Below are 23,852 nucleotides of genomic sequence, written 5' to 3' on the forward strand. Positions count from 1 at the left end.
AAAAAAAGAAACATTGCAAGTGGCTGAAGTCAGTCAGGAAACCACACACACTGACTTCCTGAAAACACTACCCCCAAAATCTGTCAGCCACCATAAAGTTACAAAACTCACTCTTACCATCATAGATGTCCATAACCACTGGGCAGTATCAATGCTCAATATCTCGACATCTGAGAATCTGTCCTGGTACACCAGCATCTCCAGCCTGGTCAAAAAGGCCCATTAGGGCCCCTTTTTCCTGAGGACATTGGGGAAGAACCACGTGTCTGCTGATTAATTAACTTCTACCACTGTGCAACAGAGAGCATCTTGACACACTTGCAGACCGCAAGGTTTTAGGTGTGTCCCACAATAAAATGGTGAAAACTGTCCAACACATCAAAGGGACTTCACTTCCTGCCCTTGAGAATGTCCAGAAGAAGAGATGTCTACAGCATGCATCATTCTCAGAGACTCTTCTCATCCTGCCAATAAACTCTTCCAGCTCTTCCCTGCTAGAAGGCACTACAGGACCCTTCAGACTAAAACCAAAAGGTTTAGGAACAGCTTCTTCGCCACAGCTGTCACCCCATTGAACTCAGTCTCCGCTGAACCTCTCCATCACTTAATCCTTCAACACTCCTCCTCCCCCCTATCCCTCCCAATGGATCATGACTGTCATTCATTCGCAACATTCACCATTTCCTCACATTGGTTACTGCTATAGTTTAGGACAGTCACATAGCATAGTCTCTGTTATATTGTGCACAACAGGGGTAGGCAACTCTAGGCCTCAAGGGCTGGTGTCCTGCAGGTTTTAGATCTCACCCTGGGTCAACACACCTGAATCAAATGATTAGTTCATTACCAGGCCTCTGGAGAACTTCAAGACATGTTGAGGAGGTCATTTAGCCATTTAAATCAGCTGTGTTGGATCAAGGACACATCTAAAATGTGCAGAACAGACAGATGATGGACGGACATGTGTCTTTGACTCTGAACAATGTGACAATTAATGCCACTGGAACATACAAGTGTTGTGTCTTCATGGCAGAAACAGGAATGTTAATATCCATCAGCATCATATACCTGGTTGTTGTTCCTCCAGGTGAGTGAGTAGAGTTCAGTGTATGTGATCAGAGGTGAAGCTGCTTCTTGGTTGTTTAGGTTTGTTTCTTACTTCCTTGTCTAGTCCAATTAGTTCCAGCTGTGTTTCAACTTGTTCCTCATTCCCTCATGTTGTCCCTGTCTGTGTATTTATAGTGTGCGTCCTCCAGTGCTCGTGGTTGCGTCGTTAACGTTCGTTCACCCTCTTGTAGTGATGTATTGAAAAACGGTTCATTACTCGAAGCTTGTCAACACAGTCCTCTCTGGTGACATCTGGTGGCCAAAAATATGAAGAGCAGCTTGAATCCACAAAATAAAACCGACTGCTTCATAATGATTGCAGAGTGGAATTCTGTCTGATATTGGGCCACTTTGTGTTGCTTTAAACGTGTATTTTTTGGGGTGACAAAAATGTTGTTTTTCTTCAATAAATAATTTTGACCAGTAAACTCTCCTTGTTTAAACATGCACCATGGTTTGGTCTTTCTTTGCTTGTGACTTCTTGATGTTGATAAATACATCAAATACATCAAATAAATTGAAAAATACCATGTTACATATAACATACATATAATAATGTACAACACATTATGGAGTAAGGTTCTGCTGTGAGGTCCTGCCTCCATGCACTTATGCAATTAATCGCTAGACGGGTATATTTATAAATATTATATTAGGGAAATTCTCCTATACATATTTTTGACCTGGGGGTAGAATTGATTGTGAACTGGAAAGGGGAAATGCTTATTAACTTGCAATTAAAAACATTAAACATTAAAATAATCCTTTTTCATTTTTATTTAAGAAGAGAATTTGTTCTAGTGTGCGATGGCCGAACCTGTTCCTTTTCGTGGAGATAATTTCTCCTGCCTTAAGGGAAATCCCTTCACATGGCACAGAGGAGGCTGGAGTGCAGAGAAACTGGTAGAGATGCAGTTATACAGTCTACCTGGGCCCTACAAACTATTAGCTAAAGAGAATAAATAGATTAAATTGCTGCACATTTGGCAGACTAACATTTTCAGATTAATTAAACAATAAAATATATATTTTTATAACATTACATGTAAAGGGTCAAGTGGAAGTTTTTCTAAAGTTATTTAATGATATTTATATTATGAAAGCAGATTTTTTGACATTTTAAGTTTTTTCCCATTATAAGATAAAATAAACACGCACAAAACAAAAGCAAACAGCCAGAACACAAATCTGGAAAACCCACCCAACTGACCAAAACCAACTCAAAATACTCCCACACAACAGAACCTCCTCTATTCCTCACTGGCTTCAAATCTCTCAGTGGAATTATCAGTGGTTCGCTATCTGTCACCATCAAAACACTCCACAAATCCCGCGAATGATTCACTTCCTTATAAAACATTGAATCAGACACCGAAGTAGTTAGGCTCTAAATGAAGCTTCGGATGTCACTGATCACGTGACTCTGGCCAAGCGAATCAAGCTTTGACACAGTGCTTCTGAAGCAGTGTGTTGATTTTTTTGACACACGCACCGAAGAGTCAGCTTCAAGCGGGCCATCACTACCCTCTTGCTATGTGTTTCCCAGTGTCTTCCTGTATTCTTAGAATTCTCCCAGTTTAGTTTTGATATTGTTTTGTATTACTTCCGAGCCCTTCAATAAAGCAATGTTTTTAAGTTCACATTTTGCCTCTTCCTGATCACTTTTTGAGGACACACACTATAAATACACAGGCAGGAACATGACAGAACAAGGAACCGGTGGCAATACAGCTGGAACTAATTGGGCAAGAAAGAACTAAAACAGAATATACTAACACGAGACAAGACCTTCAAAGTAAAAGAGGAAATCCACAGACTGAACTCAGAGGCACAATACTAACACAAAAGAAAAAGCCCAAGAACTAACAAAGACACATCAAGAAATCAAAGATTGATGATACGAAACAGAAAACACTGAGTTAGCCACCCAGGACGTGACACTCCTAGGAAACTATTCAAATGAACAAACAGAATACTATTGTAGTTTTTAAGTTGTAATACATTAGAAATAAAATACTTTAGCATAAGTAATCTGCCATCACATTCTTAAGCAAATTCATGTTGGTTTGCTTTATAAACTGTATGAATTCGCCTTCAGCTCATCACATTTCCCTTTGAGGCTCCATGAAATATGATGAGATTTTATATCTCAAATATTTTTTTTATCTGACCATTCAACTGTGACCCAAGACTCAAATTTTTAATACCATTAAAGTATCTAACGGCTAGATTTACTCATGCTGTCCTTTATTTGCGTGTGAAGCCTGATAAGTTTATCTAGTTTGAGATTTTCAGTTTATTATAGAAGTGATAATCACTGCACAGGGTGAAAGACACAGAGACAAACTACACCACTGAGGAGTTAAAAACCCTCACTCAGCAGATCTTTAGACAGCAAGTGGTAAAAACAGAGTTGTAAATGAGGCTTCATATTAGTTATCAGATAAGCAATGCCCTTCCTGTAAATCACAGGTTTGTCGAGCAGATAGACAATGTGAACATTGACCTTCTTTAACTTGTCACGGTCTGTGTGACGTGCAGGCCAAGTGTTTGTGTTTGAGGACTCAAATGTTGATGTGCAGAGAGACAGTGTGTTTCACAAAAAGCACATTATGTATTAGGCTGATGGCAAACATGCGAAGAGACAAAGGAAGCAAAACTAAAAGCAAAGCACAATGAACACAAACTTTTAAAGTAGAGGCAGAAAAGTAAAAACATAACAAGGAAAATAATAAAAGAACGCCTCTGGTTTAGCCGCAGGCGAGTGTCAGCAAAGGCAACAGGACAGATCTGGTGGCTCGGTCAAAGGATGGCAGTGAAGTTGGAGGAGATGGAGATGAAGATGCAGAAGCAGAGGGACTCAGAAATAGATGATGCTGAACTCCTGGACTTAGGTTTATATACAGATGTTGCAGGGGACACTGGATAGAGCTCAGGTCATATAGAGTCTTGAGGCTCAGGTGGCTCGAGCAGCACTGAAGGCTCTGGAGAGGATTTGAGGGATGCTTGAAGCTAAGGCAGCTCGGGTAGCACTGGCTGGTCAGTGCTCACAGCTGACTCCTGGCAGCTTGTGCTGTGCTGCAGGACACCCAGACCTCCATGAAAGCTGAGTGAATGAGTGAATGAAGCTGTGGTTGGGATCCAGCAGGCCTCACCACAGAAAAAGATTCAGGTGGAGAAGCATGGTGGGCCCACTCTAAGAGCAAGAATTGGTGCATGGTACTCAGTCTGTGGAAAGGCTCCGTCTGAATCACTAGTCTCTGGGGCTGCAGGCAGTAAAATACAACGGTCACTTGGAAGGCCTGCATACATGCACGATAACAGTTTTTGGGTTGGTTTACAGAGGTGCAGAAGAAAGTGGTTCAGAAAAAAATAACTCAGAAACACCATTAACTGTTTCTGTTCTTAAAAACAGAAAATGCAGACTGAGAAACTCAGAAAAAAGAATACAAACAGCCACAGATATGCTTGGCTCAGAAAAGCTTTCTTACTGTTAATAAAAAAAGAAACTATAAATAAAAATAAAACTGTGAAAGTCTAAAGCAAAATGCAATTGTCACGAGATATGACATCCATGGCAACTGTACTAACGAAGTAAAAAAAAAAAAAACAACATAAGAAAACAACTCTGTGAACCACCTCTGCATCACGAGTTTTTACTCAGATTTAAAAGGTGGGAAAGGTCGTGTTTTACTTTTTTTTCCCACTTAAAATAAATCAACAATCAAAACGTTTATGTTATTTCATTGGTTTTGATAACTGGAAATAAAACCGAAGAAAATGGTTTGGATGGATATTGATGGATGGATCTAAGGAACCAGGTCCCACCCACGGTAGGCAGAAACTTACTGTAGATAGGATGTTTGACCTAATTTAATAATGCACACAGAAAACATGGTAGGGTCCTCCATAAAAAACAGGTACCAGGTAACAAGCCAGACTAAGAGCAATGTGCACTTCAGCGTTCATAAGTAAATGCTTCATTGGTTGTGCTTTTGTTAGGTTTTTTTTTTTGAGAGTTGTGCAGAAATACATGTTTTGCTGAACTTTTTTTTAATAACAGAAAAAGACATTTAAAATAAAAGAATGAAAATGTCTTACATGAGTGTGTACCCTTAGATAAAATGATGGGACATATACTTCATAAAAAAATTAAGGAAGTCCTTGCATATCCAGAGAACATGCTGCAGCTTCACTGCAAACACAGTCATAAATAAAACTACATTCAGTATCAGGAATCAGCTGAACAAAGTCCTGCATGTAGAACAAACAAGCTGAGTGTCACTCTGGAGATCTAATTTCTTTATCTACAGTTTATAACAGGAAAACTAAAATTAAAATTAAACTTTAACTTGCACAGATCCCAACAAGCACGTAGGTGTCTGAGATAAACAAAAAAAAAAAAAAAAAAAAAATGGACATATGGATATAGGGGAAGTGTGTGGGTTTTTTTTTTTGTTGTTGTTTTGTTTTTTTTCCATTTTTTTAAAAAAAATCTAATGTTTCAGCAGCTAAAATAAATCAGATGCCATAAAAACACCACCTGGACTGAGGTGATCCAGAGAACACCAGCTGAGTGCAAGTTTAGATGGCTCCTATGTTTAAACACAATCCTGTTAGCAGCACATTCACCTCATCGAGTGTCTTCTGTTCACTGTTAAACTCACATTTATCTCAAACTAATGAGATCTACCATGGATTCACGGATATCTGATCTTGTACAGACCAGAATGGTTTGAGCTACGGAAACAGATGATTTGATTAAGCCTTTATTTTGCACAGTTTAAACATAACAAGAAGAAATGATGAGTAAAATAAACATGTTGTCTCTTTAATTTCAATGCAAAACATGAAAAAATTAAGATTTTTTTTTTGTTTATTGTCACTTTTATTGCTCCAAACGTTTTTCCACTTACAATAGAACCTGCATTTACTGCATTCAGTGACTTGACACCATGAGCCCTTTACTCTCATACTGCACAGGGAGCAGGGTTTCTACTATTAAAACAATAAAAACTAAAACTTAAAATGTGTGAAACTCTCAATAAAAATGCTAGAAAGCACACATCCATTAATTACAGCTAATAATTCTCAGGACTGACTTCAGGTGTGAGTCGTAAGCAGCAGGAAAAACTCAAACTCAAACTGAGCCTTATATCATGCATGTGTCACAAAATACTGAATCCATCTCAACATTTATAAAAGAATAAATTTAAAAAAAAAAATGTGCAAAATTTCTTCATGCTCCACTGAACAACCTCTGAACATGAGTGTTGGGCAGTGCTAAAGGTGGTGTTTTTTTTTTCTTCTATTTTGTAAGTATTATTTAAAGAAAAGGGACACAGATTAGTCTTTGGATCATTATTTATTATTTTAATACTTGAAAAAAACAAAAAAACAAATGTAGATAATGCTATGTTGGGCCCCTGGCTGAAGTGGGTGGGCCTAAAGTGCCAGGGCCCACCTGCGGTAGGTGGAGTCAATTCACAGCTGTGTATAAATCCACAGACACACCATGGAAACGCTGTTGGTGGTTCTGTGTGCATTCAGAAAGGTGTAGTTATACCTACTGCACTGTCACAAGTTTTTGTTTCTGTAAAACCTGTAGCTGAATTACGGGATTAAAACAGGAGACATTGCCTATTAAAACATTTGGAGTGATTCAGAGAGTGCCTCCGTTGCACCTAATTTCTTAATGAAAGGGCAACCTTCTGTGTGCACACAGAAAATGCTGAACACCAAACGCACAGTCTTTGTGGCTGTGCTTCTGGGCCTCATCGCAGCATCTCAAGGTAAGATTATTCACCTATTATTCACAGTTAAACAGCTTCTATTTGTTCTCATTGAACAAACTGAAAACAGCCTGCTGCTGCTAGAAGCTGCAGAGTCTCTGTAACACAGTTGGTGTTTTTACTTCGCTGTAAGTGAATTTTTAATGCTCTTTAAGATTAGTTACATTTGAGAAATGATAAATGGACTTTTATAAACTTTATTTTTTATGGTTATTGTTATCTATTGATTATTTTTAATCTAACCAAAGGGAAAACAGAGATGTATGACATGTTTGACAGATGTGTGACAGTGACATGTCACTGCTTTTTTCTGCAGTATTGTACTTTGGTTTTAGCAGGCAGTTCCGCAGCCCACTACTGCTCAGAGAGCGGTGCAATCTGAGGGCAGTTTGAATTTTGAACTGCTTCTTAATGTCAGTGAGTCAATAAAAGATGAGATAGAGCAGAGCTCAGCAGTGTCTCTGTAGCTTACCTCACTGATCAGTGGTGCAGATGTGAGAAGCTACACTGAACTTTTCAAACTGTTGACTTTTTGTTGTTTTCATTCTTTCAGACCACAAAAACATCACAGCTGAATGTGAACAGAACGTCATTCTGACGTGTCGAGCTTCAAACACCTCCATCGTAGCTGTAGAGTGGAGCAAATCCAACATGAAGACAGAATATGTCCTGTTAAGTCGGGACGGGCACTTTGACACTCACAACCAGCATCCATCTTTTAAGAACCGGGTGGATCTGCTGGACAGACAGATGAAGGATGGAGACGTGTCCTTGATTCTGAACAATGTGACAGTTAATGACGCTGGAACATACGAGTGTCGTGTCTTCATGGAGGAAACACGCTTGTGGAAATCCATCAGCACCATTAACCTGAGTGTTGTTGTTCCTCCAGGTGAGTGAGTAGAGTTGAGTGTGTGCGTGATCAGAGGTGAAGCTGCTTCCTAAATTTTGATCTTGTTGATGAGACTTTGTAGAAATCAGCTCACACCTCATACCTGTGTCTCACCTGCAGGTCCACCAGGAGCACTCGGAGAGGGTCGATCTGTTGGCCTGATCGTTGGTCTGTCAGTTTCAGCTGTGATGATTTTTGTGGCCTTTTGTATCTATAAAAATCCAGAAAAAAGAGAACAAATATTTTTGTATTTATTTCATAAACAGACACGGCTATGTTTCCTTAGAAATAAAGAAGCTAATGTACCAGTTATTTGAAAGACCTGCCTTTATAACCTAATTGAGTAAGATAGGCCTGTAGGGGATTCCCCTAGAGGCTATATCACCCCCCTCCTTGAATTGCCACCTTATCGTGGTGGAGGGGTTTGTGAGCTCAGACGATCCTGGGAGCTGAGTTGTCTGGAGCGTTCAGCTCCTGGTAGGGTCTCCCATGACAAACAGGTCCCAGGTGATGAGCCAGACTAAGAGCAATTCATGTGCACTGCAGCATCTATCAGTATTTACACTGTAAATGCTCCATTTGTTGTTATTTTTTTATTTAAGAGAAATGTGTACAAAGCAGTTACTGTGCTTGTTAAGCTTTGTTTTTAATTAAAAAAAGATATTTTAAGTAAAAGTCTTGTGTTTGTTGTTCTTTTCAGCACTATTTCTGGATTAAAAATTTCAGACTCTTTATTGTCATCACACTACCATAACAACATTAAAGCAATATACTTCCTCAGATGGTGCATACAAAAACATTTACTGACAAGGATATAAATACAATATGTAAACATAGTAACATAAGAACTAGTATAGGGTCTAGTGTGTATATATATATATATGGATGATCTGATATCCTCGTGTTGGTGTTTTTCCCTCGTCATCATAAATAATGTTGTTCCAGGTTCAACATTGCAAGTGACCAATCACCTTCTCCTGACGTCATCCGCGACCTCGGAAAAAACAAACTGCTTCAAAAAATCTACTTCACTTGTGAGAAGAGAAACCGCCTCTGTAAGGACAATATGTATAATGCTCACTGTTTATTAAAGAATAGTATCCTGAAATACAAGGAATTCAAGTTCCTGGATCGGCGGACAGAAGCGGTTTCTCTTCTCGCAAGTGAAGTAGATTTTTTTTAAGGCGGTATTTTTCAAAGGCACAAAAGGGGGACGACACAACAATGTGATTGGTCACTTGCAATGTTGAACCTGGAACAACATTTATTCATTGATCCCAGGAACTACATTGGAGAGTATATACATGTATATAATCATGGAGCAGAGCAGTAGAATAATTCTTCACATGAGTTTTTACACATAAAATGTACACAGGTATGTCCAAAGAGTAGGACGTGGACTTTTTATGTTATATAAAAAAAAAAGAAGGTTATATTCAACTTTCTAGCCACATGTTCCTGTGTCTGTTTTACTGCAGGGTGTAAACAAGAGGATATAAAGGTCAGTGCCATGTCAGTAATGCACTTATAAAGTAGCAACTGACCCTGCAGAGAGCGTGCTGCAGCTTTCAGTCTGAAAAGTCTACACTGTTAGAAATTAAGCATCACTGGCAACCAGTCATTATAAATACACACTGAGCTCTGATATTTCCGTTTGTACAGTTACTAGAAATTTTAGTGGTCTGATGTTGGGCTGTTGACATAATTTAAAATAATCTAATTATACTTATATAGCCATCAAATATCAACACCGGTTGACTCCAGTTGCTTTATATTGTAAAATAAAGATCCACCAGAGAAAACCTCAACAATCACATGACCCCCTTTGAGCAAGCGAAAAACCTGCGACCCAGTTCCAGACAAACTGTCAGAAACCACCTGAATTCAGCTCCAGGCAACAGCAGATGAAAAACACACAAAGACAAACTGCAGCACTGAAGGGTGAAAAACACTCGATCACTTTTTTCCTCTTTAAACATGAACAAATCTGATATAAAACAGCCACAAATAAGGTTTTACATCAGTTATCCTGTCTGTAGAACATGTGATGTTAATATCCATTAAGAAGTGGTGTCAGATCGACATCGCTGATCTTCTTGGACTAAAGTCTGTAGCAAAGAAACTTTGCTACTTTCACTTTCACCTCCACAAACGTCCTCCTTATCAGAGCCTGTGTTTTTCCAGAGAGAACAGAAAGTATCTGCAGAATCTTTTTCTTCTCAAAACAAACTCATGATTCAAACTTTAAGAATTGAAAGAACGTCTCACTGCCTGAAGGCAGATTCTGAATGTTAAAAATGTAGATAAGCTTGTTTTTCAATCTATACACATAAAAACCACAAACCAGGTGAGAAATTTGGGTGATGGATGCAGACCTAAACTTAGAAACATATTAAGACAATAACAAAATCAGCTTACTATCACCTCAAGAGTATATCAAGGATAAAAGATCTGATGTCTCAACAGGACCTGGAAAATCATGCATTCATCTTTAGTAGGCTCGATTACTGTAACAGCATCTTTACAGGTCTACCTAAAAAGTCAGTCAGACAACTACAGCTCATTCAGAGCTCTGCTGCTCGAGTCCTCACTAAGACCAAAAAAGTTGACCACATCAGTCCAGCTCTGAGGTCTTTACACTGGCTGCCTGTCCGTCAGAGGATAGACTTTAAAGTTCTGATGGTTTAGGACCAAAATACATCAGTGACCTCCTGACCCAGTGTGAACCTTCCAGATCCCTCAGGTCATCTGGATCCGGTCTTTTATCAGTTCCCAGAGTCAGAACCAGACACGGAGAAGCTGCATTCAGATTTTATGCTTTTTTTTTTCTTCAGGAAGCTAAAGCTGGACCTTATATTTACAGAATACATTTTAGCTCATGAATTTAATTAGAAGATTTAAAATTTCAAGTGTGGAGGCCAAACGGTGAACCGGACTCAGTCACATTTAAATATTCTTGCTTATTCTAGTGGACCACAGCCTCTCTAGGTGAGCTGTTTCCTCAGGAATCTGTCTGAGTGACATCAGAAAAGTTTTCTTTGTTTTTTAATTATTTTCTTTTCACTGCCTTGAATCATCCACAGATCCACACTTATCACACGTCCTTTATTCAAATGTCAGTGTATGGCATGAATTACGTTCCCATTTATTTCTTCCCCTCTGTTTTGTGATTGTTATGTGCATGGTTTTGTGTAGAGAGAGAGCAACATTCACTCAAGTCTGTCGGGTGGAAAGTTTCTAGCCTTCATTCACTGATTTTAAATCTTCCAATGATTGGATTCACAGTACTGATCAGTTTGCTGGTTTGAGCGCAGAGTCAAGGAGGCCATTTACGTGAAAAGGGAAAGACCATCTCTGATTCGAGGAGGGGGCCTAAGGGTACATCTTTCACCATCTTCCAATGCTGTGATGACAAATGCGTAAAAGATGATGTCACTAAAGGTAAAAACAGCTACTGCTGTGTCAATCTTACACAAAGGTACAGCAGCCGTTCTTCAGTTATATTTTAGTATTTTATTCCAAAAAACGGAGTAAATCTAAATGGATCTGAATAAAGATATTATTGATTGAAACTTCACAGGTTTCTAAGTAAATGCAAAGAAAAAAGTATAAAAATGTCATTATGATAAAATGTAAACATGTATTTGATCACGTGGTTTGTCAGTGCCAGCCACATTTTGGCTAGTGTGATGGAAAGAGCGCTTCATATGAGGAAAATCAGCATATTAATTTTAACATTTTAATATCTTGTTTTTTTCTTCATATGCTGTGTATGTCCTCGGCTCTCTCTGTATTTTCATAAATAACCATGTCTCTGTTTGTTTGATTTTTTTTTTCTCTAACAGTGAATGTGATGAAGGTTTGCAGCATTACCAATGATCCCATGGGCATAATTTCTCTGGAATCCTGCTCATCCAGTTCCAGAGAGATGAACAAACCAGCTGAGCTCAGATCCAGATCTCAGATAGAAGCTGCAGCACTAAAAGCTTAAAAAAGTCCATCAGCTTTATCTCGCAGCTGATCTTTAGTTATTAAAAATCAAATACTGAGCAAAGATTTCTGATATGTTTCTTTATATCTGAAATAAAAATGACCATAAATCAGGCTTTACGCCAGTTACCAGATCAATAAAATTCTGCCGGCAGATCACAAATATGTCCAAAAGCTACTGAGACTAAATCTGAATATCGACTTACCTGGATGACTGCACAAATGGACTGGTTCTTATATAGCGCTTTTCTACTCATCTGAGCACTCAAAGCGCTTTACACAACTTGTGCATTCACCCATTCAGACCCATTCGCACAAGCACATCTTTCTAAGTGCTTTATAGCTAACATTCACACACATTCATACTTCGATGAATGCATCGGAGAGCAATTTGGGGTTAGTATCTTGCCCAAGGATATTTGGCATGCAGACTAGGGGAAGCCAGGAATCGAACCACCAACCTTCCAATCAGTAGATGACCTGCTCTACCACCTGAGCTACAGCCACCCCCCACAGTGCACAGCTTCCTCCCACAGTCCAAAGACCTGGGGTTAGGTTAAATAGTAACTCTAAATTTGAATGTTTGAATGTGAGGGTGAATGGTTGTCTGTCTCTGTGTTAGCCCTGCGATCCTGACAAGGTAAGTGGAAGAGAATGGATGGATGTGCCATATTGTGTAACATGATGTGATTCAGTGAAGACTAGTTGACTTCTGGCTCTGATGAAAACTCTGAGCACACACACACAAGGAATATTTAGATCAGAAGTGAATGGTACCGTCTCTACACACTGCTCCCTGGGTGCTGGATTGGTAGCTGCCCACTGCTTCTCTAAATGAAAGGGTAAAAACGCAGAGGACTACAAAAATTTCCCACGTGTGGATATAATAAGGGGTTTAAAATAAAAAAAAATACAAAATGTAAAAAAATCTGTTGCTGTTGTTGTCTGCTGCTTGAACAAGAAATACATAAGAATTTTGACTTATAATTTTATAAGTCTCACAAGACCAAAGTGACTGTATTTGTCTGTTGAAAGTCAGCCAGAAAAAGCTTTAAAAAGAAGGTAAAGGATGAGAAAATTAATAGATAAATCTGGATTTCACTGAGATACAAAAGGCTCTAGGGGGCGGTGTATAAAAAAAAAGATTAATAATATTCATCTTTTAATGTTATACTTTAATGTTGCTGCTGTAATAGCATTTTTATACAAGTCATTAGCTGCTAAAGTAAATAGCAGCTGGTGTCATGGCAGGGTATGTCAACCAGAAAAATCTACAAAAAGAGCACGCTAACACCAAGTTAACCAGAGAGAAAATTCTTACAAATTTGATTTCCTTGAATTAAAACTCTTCAAACAAACACACTTTGTTCTTTTTAGCCATGAATGATGTTCGTGCTGTTTTTAGTCTGTGATCGAGGTTAAGCTGTTTGTCTGTTGGTGTGAATCAGTTAGAGACAAATTTTCCATCAGCGCTTTTTCTCAAACCCACAGAACCACACAACAGGAACGACATGTGAGCTAAGTTTACTGATGTTGCAGAGGAAGCAGGCGACAGCACGGTGCCACACTTAGAAATGAAATGAACAAACAGCAAAGTTACAGAGGACATTTAAAGTAATGCATTACATTTATATTTTTAATTACTTTTAGTCAAACTATATACAGACAGACTTGTACAACCCCAGAGAGTGTACATTATAATGTGAAGACACAACACAATATAACAAATAAGTATTATAAGTCAAATTCCTCAGGTCTGATGGGCTGTGTGGACCAGTTAGAGACCAGCAACTGGACATCGGTGTTTGGACTGGTGGACTACTTCAGTGAAGAGTAGACGATGTCTGGCTCTGGTTTAAAGTCTGAACACAAACACACAAAGTTCAACATGAGAAGAATAAGCAGCTCTGAAACTCTGTTATGTTTATGTGAAGTAAACTGACAAAATGGGGAGAGGATTTAAAACACTTTTAAACACGGTGAGGCAGACATTGTTTCTGAAGTATTAAACTGGTTACAGGAGAAACAAACTCAAGTTAAAGCTTCATTTATGTGAGTTCAATTTAAATTAAGATGAAACTTTTGGGGAATTTGAAAAAGTTTCAGTATTAAATATGAAGTAAGTGATGCAAATGTTTTTTTTGTTGTTGTTGTTGTTGTTGTACACAGTAAACATGAAGCCTAATTGCAAAATTCTTAATAACAGTAAAGCATCAATGTAGTAAGTAACAGTTATAATTCATAACATCATATCAATGATTTGACATTTTAACTAAAGGGATCCTCAGACTGACTGGTCCAGGATGTCATGTAAACTATAAAATGATTCAAATATAAATCTGTGACATATATGTGAGCAGAACTGATCTAAGTTTGATTCTGTTTGTGCAGTAACAGTCCTGCATGACAACCTGAGCAGCTGAAGTATTTTTATCTGACAGAGGAAACATGACGACCACAGAGCTGCTAGTTTCTGTTAACGGACTAACCACAGGCTGAAAAACACACAGCCCAACATGCAGAGAACAGCATTCATTAACGGTCACCTACAAACTCACAACATACAACTTTGTTCTGCCGGCCGAAAGTGGCCTGAGCATAAAACTCCTTTTCTCTCTCCTGTCTCACAACTTTCAGCTTTCTCAGGCTCTCTGCTCTCTGTTGGTCTCTTCATCTCTCCTGGCACAACAACTCCAGAGAGCACAAGTTCTAGAAGACAGAACTACCAGGTCAACTTTTACCAGGTTAAAAGATATTTAAGACTTTAATGCTGAAATGAAAATCTTTTTTTTTAATCCGTCCATTTACAGCAGGCGAGTGATTATTATGAACAATCACTGAATGTTAACTGGGAAAAAGTTTTGAATGTTATTTTGTCAAAGACTGAAACAGTGCTGCTATTATAGCTACATATTATACTGCAACACTCAGAAACTTTTAAAATAAAATGTGCACGAATTTGAACTAAAGTTGCCAAATTCCAGATTGTCAGAGATTATCAGTAGATGCAGCTAATCTATCAGTATGAGAGGCCTGTGTGATATTCTTCCTGAGTAAATACAGCTATGGCATGGGTTTAAGAAGTCTTACATGACCTCTTTGACATTTTGCATTAAAAGGTTTTCAGACAACGTTACATCTGAATCTGAGGTCAAGGTCACCAATGTTTGAACTTTTATGAGATTTTTTGTACGTAGTGAGTTGTTGAATTCATAAAGTTGTGTGACACATTAGTTTAAGCTCAGTGAGTTCACAGAGTTCCTTTAACAAAGTTTTATAAAAATTAAAATTATAACATGAAGCCTAAACACGTTAAAAACTACCTCTGCTTCCTCTGATTGGCTGTTGTTGATGACTTGAGATTTTCTGTGACTGTACGTGATGTCATCTCCTCCATCAGCTGAAATGAGCCAGAATGAACAGCACATGGATTTACTGTTTCATGCTGTGAGAAAAATATTAGTGAATATCACATCAAAATAATTGACTTTGTAAAACAAAGTCTGAGTCTCACCTTCAGTTTTCCTGTGAACACATGGTCTCCCTAACAGAACCAGTAACACCAGTAAGAACCCACAGATCGATTTAAGAAATGACAACACAGAGAGAGCAGTGGAGGACAGTGATGGAGGAGAAGTGGATGAAGATGGAGGTGTTGATGTAGGTGGAGGTGTGGATGTAGGTGGAGGTGTGGTGGTGTGTTTGTCTAAAATAAAGCAAACACAGTCATTAAGTTGTCGTCACATTGTGAATGTTGAAAGCTGCAGAAACACAGACAGGTGAGTGTGTCACCTGTGACAGTGATCCAGCTGGATGGAGACTCTCCATGACCGCTGATGTCACACTTGTAGAGGCCTTCATCAGACCTGGAAACATGCTGGATGGTCATGTGACCTGTAGGCTGCTTCCTGATGAGGGAGCCATCTTTATAGAAAGCAGCTGGGAGGTTGGAGGGAGTGGTCTCTGTTTTACAGAGCAGAGTGACGTCATCTCCCTCCATCACAGGGAGGACAGGACTCTGCAGGATCACTGATCCACCTCAACACAGAGACAAACTACAGCATTTCATCCATTTACACACAGCTTCATCAACACTAACTCCACACACTCAGCTTACCAGTGACTGTCAGGTTAACCATGTTACTGATGGGACCCTCTCTGGACTCACACCAGTAAACTCCACTGTCTATTTGATACATGTTACTGATGATACAGGAAGAACCAACTGGTTTTCCCCACCCATCTCCACACAGAGTCCTCTGCCGTCTGCTTGTGTTTCTCCTCAGAGTCCATCCAGCAGAGCTGTCGTCCTCCTCACAGCTCAGAGACACAAACTTTCCTTTAAAGAACTGAGAGCTGCTGGGACTCACAGTCAGACGAGCTGTGAAGAAGACTTATGGAATATTATGTGCATAAATAAATGATGTGACTACACTCCCTTTATACTTTATGAGGGTTGAATATTCATCAGGCTGTAGTGATCAGTTTCTGTATGATTGTCATGTCATGCTACAACAAAGATTAAAAAAGGATGAGGCACTTAGTGAGGTTTAGTTCATGTCAGGTTTAAACTGTGACAGAAGAAGGTTACTGACCTTGGTTTGTTGTGCAGCTCAGCAGTGAGATCAGAACTAAAGAGAGGTTGGATTGAGGTTGAATTGAGTTTGACATTTAACAAAACAGGAGTAAAAGCAAATCAAAACTTTTGAGACCACAGATATGATGTTTTGGGGTTTTTATTCTGAGTTGTGCACTGATGAGTGGAGAAAGGATAAAACAGTTTCCTGTTTCATGTCCTACACAGAGGCATGTGTGCTGGACTATAGTGGTAATCTGTTAATATCACCAGTGACACAATGTAAAGTAGTACATTTACTCAAGTTAACTGAAATTCTTCACACTTTGTACTATATTCAACTATTTCTTTGTTTTACAGCTTTCTGCTTTGGCTTTGCCACATTCTGGATTCAAACATTGTACTCCACATAATATGTTTTAAGGTTTGTTTTTGTTTTTACTATATATTGTTATATTATTATAGATAAAGTTACTGAGCAGTAAGTCTATATTTCCTTAAACATTTGTGTGGCAGGCAGGATAAGGATGAAGATGCTGGACTCACAAGACAAAAATGAAATCAAAACAATGTTGGAGTCGTTTGAAATATAAAGAAGCAAAACAAGGCAGTGCTGGAGCCAGGGGTACAAAAATAGGAATCTAGAACAAGGCACACAGGAGCACACAGCATTGCAGACACAATGGGAGAGTGATGTCATCTCCTTTTTAAGGGTTAAGAGGGGAGAGGATACAGATGGGAAGAAATCAGAAATAATGTGACAAGAGAAATTAAACTACATAGGAAACATAAAAGACAAAAGACCACCAAAATAAAAATGGAAGTATCTGACGACAGACTCACAAATGTGAACTGGAGATAAAATACAAACATGGAGGAAAGACTGAAGGAACAGAATAGGAACACCCGTCATCACACAGTCAAGGAACTAAAATAATATAACAAGAAATACAGAATCACCAGAAAAGCATAACTAACATCATGAACAGGCTTTGGAGCACAAATATAAATTCAATCTTTAAACCAAAAGGAAGCCACAAACTCACAACACACAAAATGAACCTAAACAAGCTTCAAGGACAGAAAGAACTGCAGGCATGAAATAACAGCAAAAGGAACTTGTATCAGGTAAACTGAAATAAAGACCCATAAACTATAAGAAATAAATGTCAACAGTGCAAAATACAGAACCAAGATACAAACACACAAAAAGCTGAGAAATTTTAATTTTCGGATAGTGAAATCTTTGTACTAATACTTTCTGATATTTATGAAAGTAGCTCCTTTTACATTTTTTTTAAATTGCTGTTGAACACAAACCACATTAAACTACATTAAATGTTATGAGTGATGTACACAAAACTGTAAATCAGTGTATCCATGTCAATTTTCTGCACTGTATTAATCTATTATGAAATATTCTGATTTCCTGTTGACCCTCTTCCTTCTTGTTGGTGTCCTTGATAAAAACTCATCTACTGCTCTCCTATTCTAATCCAACCTGAATGCATGTTCCTGAAGAAACAACAGATTTTCATATATAATCATTTCAGTGTACTTACTGAGCAGCCACAGCAGAGATGTTTTCTTCATCCTACTCTCTGTGATATCAGGTCAACACTTTAACCAGTTCACAGTCAGTTAAAGTCAAACCCTACTCCTCTGCTCTGTGACAGGATGTAAGTGTCGTGGTTTTTAGTGGAAGCAAAGTTTCTTTGTCTGACTGCAACAAATACGAGAGAAAAAAAGCTTTAAAATGGTCAAACTGACTGTTAAGTGACTGTAGACATGTGCCCCAACAAATTTAGTTGACACTGACTTAAAAAAAACCCATTGTGAGCGGCTGAAGTCAGTCAGGAAACCACACACTCAAAGAAACATGTAAATATATTATAGATGGCCGCATGGTGCCTTCACTGACAGAATTATGTCTTTGTCATTACAGAGCAAACTATTCTTATCTCAACAATGATCATTAATGATTTTTTTTTTTTTTATCTAAAAAACGTTGGTTGTGTTGATCGTGTTGCAGATTCGTGGAAACAATTTGCATCTTCCTGTAGCTGACCGCAGTTCATCTAAGAGGAAGTGAGCTCGAAGGAATGCCGTTTGACTGCATGTCTCTGCTTTAACCACTGATATGCTGTCATGGCTGAAAGGCTTCATGCAGGTTGACCACCACTGACTTCCTGAAAACACTACCCCCAAAAAACTGTGAAAAAACTCACTCTTATCATACCACCCTGTCCATAACGCACTGAGAGTGTTTTTACAGTATTTTTCTATTTGCCTGTGTTTTCTGACTTTGTCACGATTTCCCTGCATCATGTACCCACATAGCAAGCAGGTCTGGCCCAGATCTGGTATCAAGTCGGCACTGCTGGCTGACTTCTCGCATGATAAGACCTATGTCATCCAGATATGGGTCAGGCCTGGCATAGATGGCACTGTTTATGTGATGGCATGCCATATCTGGCTCGATTGTGGTTTGGTGTATGTGGCCCAGGCTCATAGAAAACAGGTCTGCCTGGGATCTGGCATCAAGCTGGCACTTCTGACTGACTGGTGTCATGGCAGAGTGTATGTCAACCAGATGTGGGCCAGGTCTGGCAATGATGGTACTATTTATGTTCCTATTTTCCTATTTTAGTTAGAAGAGCCAAATGCCATGTTGCAATACTATACTGCTATGTTAGCCAACATTTCAAATGCAGGTTTGACAGGTTTTGTGAGTGTACACTTTATCCAAAACCTAGTGAGGGTTTACTCGCGTTTGCCACTGGGTGGCTGTAGCTCAGGCGGTAGACCAGGTCACCTATTGATCGGAAGGTTAGCGGTTCGATCCTTGGCTCATCCAGTCTGCATGTTGTGAGTGTGAGTGTCAATGTGTCTGAATGTACTTAGAAAGCACTCAGTTAAGAGAAAGTATGTGATTGGTGTATGTGGCATTGTCTGGAGCACTGTGAGTAATCTAGGAGAGTTGAAAAATGGAATATAAGAATCAGTCCATTCACTGTCTGAACAGTGTTTCATCATCTTACTTTTGCACAATTATGCACATGTTGTTATTACACGGCTTAATTAAGCTCACATGTGGGGCACATGTGGGGCCAGAGCTGAAACTGTTCTGGGCCAGCACAGGGCCAGCAATGTGTTTGCAACTGGCCCGTGGCTGCACACAACTTACACATGGCCCACATACCGCAAAGATTGGTGGCCTAGACCAGAGGTAATCCACACATGGGCCAGCAAAGGACCACCAGTGTGTCTGCACTGTCCTTGTGTTGGCCAATGTGTGGGCCACCTTTGGCAAACCAGATCTGGGCCACCGTGGCCAACGTGAGTTCAAGACACTGTACTCAAGTTCACTGTACTCAAGTTTCCTCCACACTCTCCAGGTCTTAATGTGTATGTGTGCCTCACCCTGTGAATGTTAGAAGCTGAGTAAGTGCAATAATTACACTCTGGAGCCCTGCGAACATCAAGGTGTAGGATCCTCCAGAGACTTGCAGTTGTGCATAAAACTTCTATTCGGCCACCAATACTCACAAGCAACTAATTTTCAAACGGTCTTGTTCACTGATGAGTGCCGTGCAACCCTGGATGGTCCAGATGGATGGTGTGGTGGATGGTTGGTGGACAGCCACCATGTCCCAACAAGGCTGTGACGTCAGCAAGGAGGTGGTGGAGTCATGTTTTGGTCCGGAATCATGGGAACCATATGTTGGAATTGATATTTTTTGTATTGTCATGTGTGCTTAGAAACATATTCTATTCAATTCAATTTTATTTATATAGCGCCAAATCACAACAAAAGTCGCCTCAAGGCGCTTCATAGATACAGAGAAAAACCCAACAATCATATGACCTCCTATGAGCAGCACTTTGGCGACAGTGGGAAGGAAAAACTCCCTTTTAACAGGAAGAAACCTCCGGCAGAACCAGGCTCAGGGAGGGGCGGGGCCAAGCAAAGCTTAATACTAAACAATATATATATTAGCATATTAACATATACTATGTTCTATAGCATATGTAAAAGATAAACAAGCCAACAACAAAAACAGCTGCAATATAAACCCCCTGACCAATTATCACTCCATCAGAACTCTGCGTCTTCTTGTTTGACCTGCAGGTGAGAAACAGGTGAGAGTTTTCAGTTGGGAAAATCTAATGTGATGTGGATGTACAGAAACTCTTATAAATTATCCACCAAAATGTAAAACCATAAAAGTAACGCGAATAGAGCATATAACCTACATAATATATATATATTAGGGGTGCAACGATACACAAAATTCACGGTTCGGTTCGGTTCGATACTTTGGTGTCACGGTTCGATATTTTTTCGATACAAAAAAAATGTTCATGCCTTTTTATTAATTTGTCATTTATTAAATTTTCACGGCACATTCTGCACCACATCTCTGTGCGTTCATCATTTGTTTGAAGCCAGCTCACCTCCTGCAACCACTTTTCAGAGAATACGCGCTTCTTTTGTGGTTCGGACTCCTTCTGACATTTCTTTGGAGGTGGAGGAACATCACAGTAACTGCTTAAAGGAGCTTCTTCGACATCTTTAAGAGTTCTAAACAAATGTCTGTCCTCCTGAAAATCTTATGTACGCAAACACGCGTTGCAACTTCTTATCTTGTGCGGGTTTTTATTTTGACAGCGAATGCGCACCTGCGGACCACTTATGTGCAGCCCTGGTTATTTAGCTCGTCATATTGCAGCCACAGAAATTCTTTTGTCCATGAAACCATAAAGCTGCACTTTCTTTTTTCCTTATAGTCTGATTTGTCATAACCTTTCCGTTTTGTGGTAAGCTTTTCTTTGGCTGTCACTTCTTCACGCTGACCTGTCTTATTTGGCTCAGCAGAACTAAAATATATATCCTGCTGCTTTTACACACGCACTAACATAACGCTCAGCGATTCTCTGCGCGATCAACCTCTCACATGTTTAAGCTGCGGGAGATTTCACTTGTCATGTTTGCATAGTAAGCTAACGATTGATAAGACGATGTCAGAGGAATTGGTGCGCAAATTATCATCACTCACCAATCAGTACTGTCGCTCTCTATACACAGTTCACGCGATTGCAAAGTGAAAGCAAAAAACAAGCGCAAATTCAAACGCGATTTCAGTATGTCACATATTGACAGTGGCCGATGCCAATGACATAATTACCCAGCTACATTTCCAAAAGAATGCAAAAGCATTGACATATATTTTTCCTTCCTAGGATAGGCCGACGGGCAGGGCAGAGATAGATTTTGGTAGCCCGACTGGAAAAAAGCCCCGTCGGGCTAGCGATTTTGCGAGCCCTGTATCTGATTGAGGAATCACTCATCTTTGGAAAAGAGAGTTTATTATGGAGAAATGTCTCTTTCCAAAATAAAAGCTATACTATACGCTTCTTCTGGGCTATATTCTCAGCAGCATATTAAACATATCAGGTCCCCATAAGGAGAATCGTGTGCTAACGGCTGTCTAAATGACTCGGGTAAAGTTTGTAGCATGCTGCTTGTTGTTTTTCTCTGCTTCCACTTGTCTTTGCACTAGGATGATGTCGGAGTAAATGTGCAGTCATATTGGTTGTGTTCCCACTAGTGCTGTCAGCGTAAATCTGAAATGACATTAACGTCACAACACGGCAAATCTCCGTTAACGAGCTACCGCGGATCACCTCATGAGTGGGGCTGGAAGACGTCAACACATTAACGAGCTAACTGCGCTAACACACTAGTTCCCACCAATTGAGCATTGCTGGCACATCCAACATACTGTTTTACTTTTGTCCATGACAGGCTTACCTTCAGGGTCATACATCACATGAAAACCAAAATAGTTCCAAACGCCAGATCTGAATGAGGGTGGGGGAGGTTCAATTTGCCATGTTGCAACTAGCCTAGCTTCTGTCTCGCTAGCTTGCCCTGCGCTCAGTGAATCTGTGTTCGACTACTCCGCCTAGGCTGCACTGTCGAGCGCAGATCCACTGAGCGCTCAACACAGACAGCATCATCAGAAGGAAAGTTGATAAAATAAATTAAAAATGTTGTATCGTTCGATACATATGCGTACCGAACCGAAAGCACTGTATCGAACGGTTCGATATCGATACGAGTATCGTTGCACCCCTAATATATATATATATATATATATATATATATATATATATATATATATATATAACCTATATAATCCCACAGTCCACAGACATGCAGTTAGTGGGGTTATGTTAATTGGAAACTAAATTTGAATGTGTGAATGTGAGTGTGAATGGTTGTCTGTCTCTGTCTGTGACAGACTGGCGATCTGTCCAGGGTGTAACCCTGACAAAGATAAATAGAAGAGAATGGATGGATGTGTCATATTGTGTAACATGGTTGGACTGTTGGAGTAGATAAAGAGTAGATGACCTCTGGGTCTGATGAAAACTCTGAACACACACGCAAACATACATTGGGTATATTTAGATCAGAAGTGAAATCAAATGACCCCTGATGTGTTCCTGTAGTTTCTTCAATTTCTCTCAAAACATATCTCAGAATCTTTTTAAGTTGGGAATGTCATTTTAAGAAGACAGGCCTAAAGTCACAATTGCTGCTTGACCAAGAAATAAATAAGAATTTCAACTTATAATTTTACAGTTATTTTGTAAGTATCACAAGACCAAAGTGACTGTTGGTATTTCTCCATAAAGTCCAAGATTTTTAAAGATGGACGAGAAAATTCATGAATGAATCTGCATTTCACTGAGACACAGAGTGTCACTGAGACATGGCAGTGTATTAAAAAAAAGCTGAATAATATTCATCTTTTAATGTTTAAAATCCTGCTGTAATGGCATTTTTATATAAACCATCAGCAGCTAAAGTAATTAAATATTGATTTTTATTTTTTATTTATTTATTTTGTTTTAATATTTTGAGTGAAAGCCTCGGCTGTGTGGAGTGATCCCTAGGACACACACCTCAGCGGAAGGAGAAATAGTTCCTATATCAAATACTAATTAGACTTGGTCTTTTTGTTTGCGTTACTTTCTTCTTTTTTTCTTTCTTGGTAATGGAAGACAGATTTACTTCTAATCTGTGGGGTTACACACTGATCTTCTAATATCCTGATCAATAAGGTGAAACATATCGATCGGATGTTTCTGTATCAATCCGCAGGCGACTATAAATACACAGTCACCCCTGAGCTTGACTAACACCTTTATGTTACTTGTATTTTGTTACATTATCCTGCATTTCGGAATTGCTGACAGTAAGTTAAGAGGTTAATACAATTAACTTGATATATTTCATCTCTTTCTCAATATGCTAATCTTAGGTTACCTTATATATTCATTTAATATACAATACAATACTCAACTACATCGTTGTAGTTCATCGATGTATTCCAAGACACTTTTAAGTTTCTTCATATTTTTGTCCTTCATATTTTAAGTTTAAGTATTATTAGCAGCTTGTACTTGTTCTTACTGGACATTT

General features: G+C 39.1%; 2 protein-coding genes across 2 annotated transcripts; one reads left to right on the forward strand and one right to left on the reverse strand.

Annotated features, from left to right (window-relative positions):
• Window positions 1-6,773: 6,773 nt before the first annotated feature.
• On the forward strand, window positions 6,774-8,325 carry LOC146521449 (ICOS ligand-like). Its single transcript, XM_085155376.1, has 2 exons — window positions 6,774-6,899; window positions 7,453-8,325. The coding sequence occupies exons 1-2, from the start codon at window positions 6,803-6,805 to the stop codon at window positions 7,797-7,799; spliced, it is 444 nt and encodes a 147-aa protein (XP_085011502.1). The 5' UTR covers window positions 6,774-6,802; the 3' UTR covers window positions 7,800-8,325.
• A 6,665-nt stretch (window positions 8,326-14,990) lies between these two features.
• On the reverse strand, window positions 14,991-20,007 carry LOC146521450 (Fc receptor-like protein 1). Its single transcript, XM_085149026.1, has 5 exons — window positions 19,926-20,007; window positions 15,899-16,174; window positions 15,574-15,819; window positions 15,296-15,487; window positions 14,991-15,181 (listed from the first exon to the last, which is right to left on the reverse strand). Exons 1-5 carry the CDS (start codon window positions 20,005-20,007, stop codon window positions 15,045-15,047), a joined length of 933 nt encoding a protein of 310 aa, XP_085005152.1. The 3' UTR covers window positions 14,991-15,044.
• Between the last annotated feature and the right edge of the window lie 3,845 nt (window positions 20,008-23,852).

The sequence above is a fragment of the Neolamprologus multifasciatus genome, chromosome 3 (assembly GCF_963576455.1).
Source record: "Neolamprologus multifasciatus chromosome 3, fNeoMul1.2, whole genome shotgun sequence".
NCBI lineage: Eukaryota > Metazoa > Chordata > Actinopteri > Cichliformes > Cichlidae > Neolamprologus > Neolamprologus multifasciatus.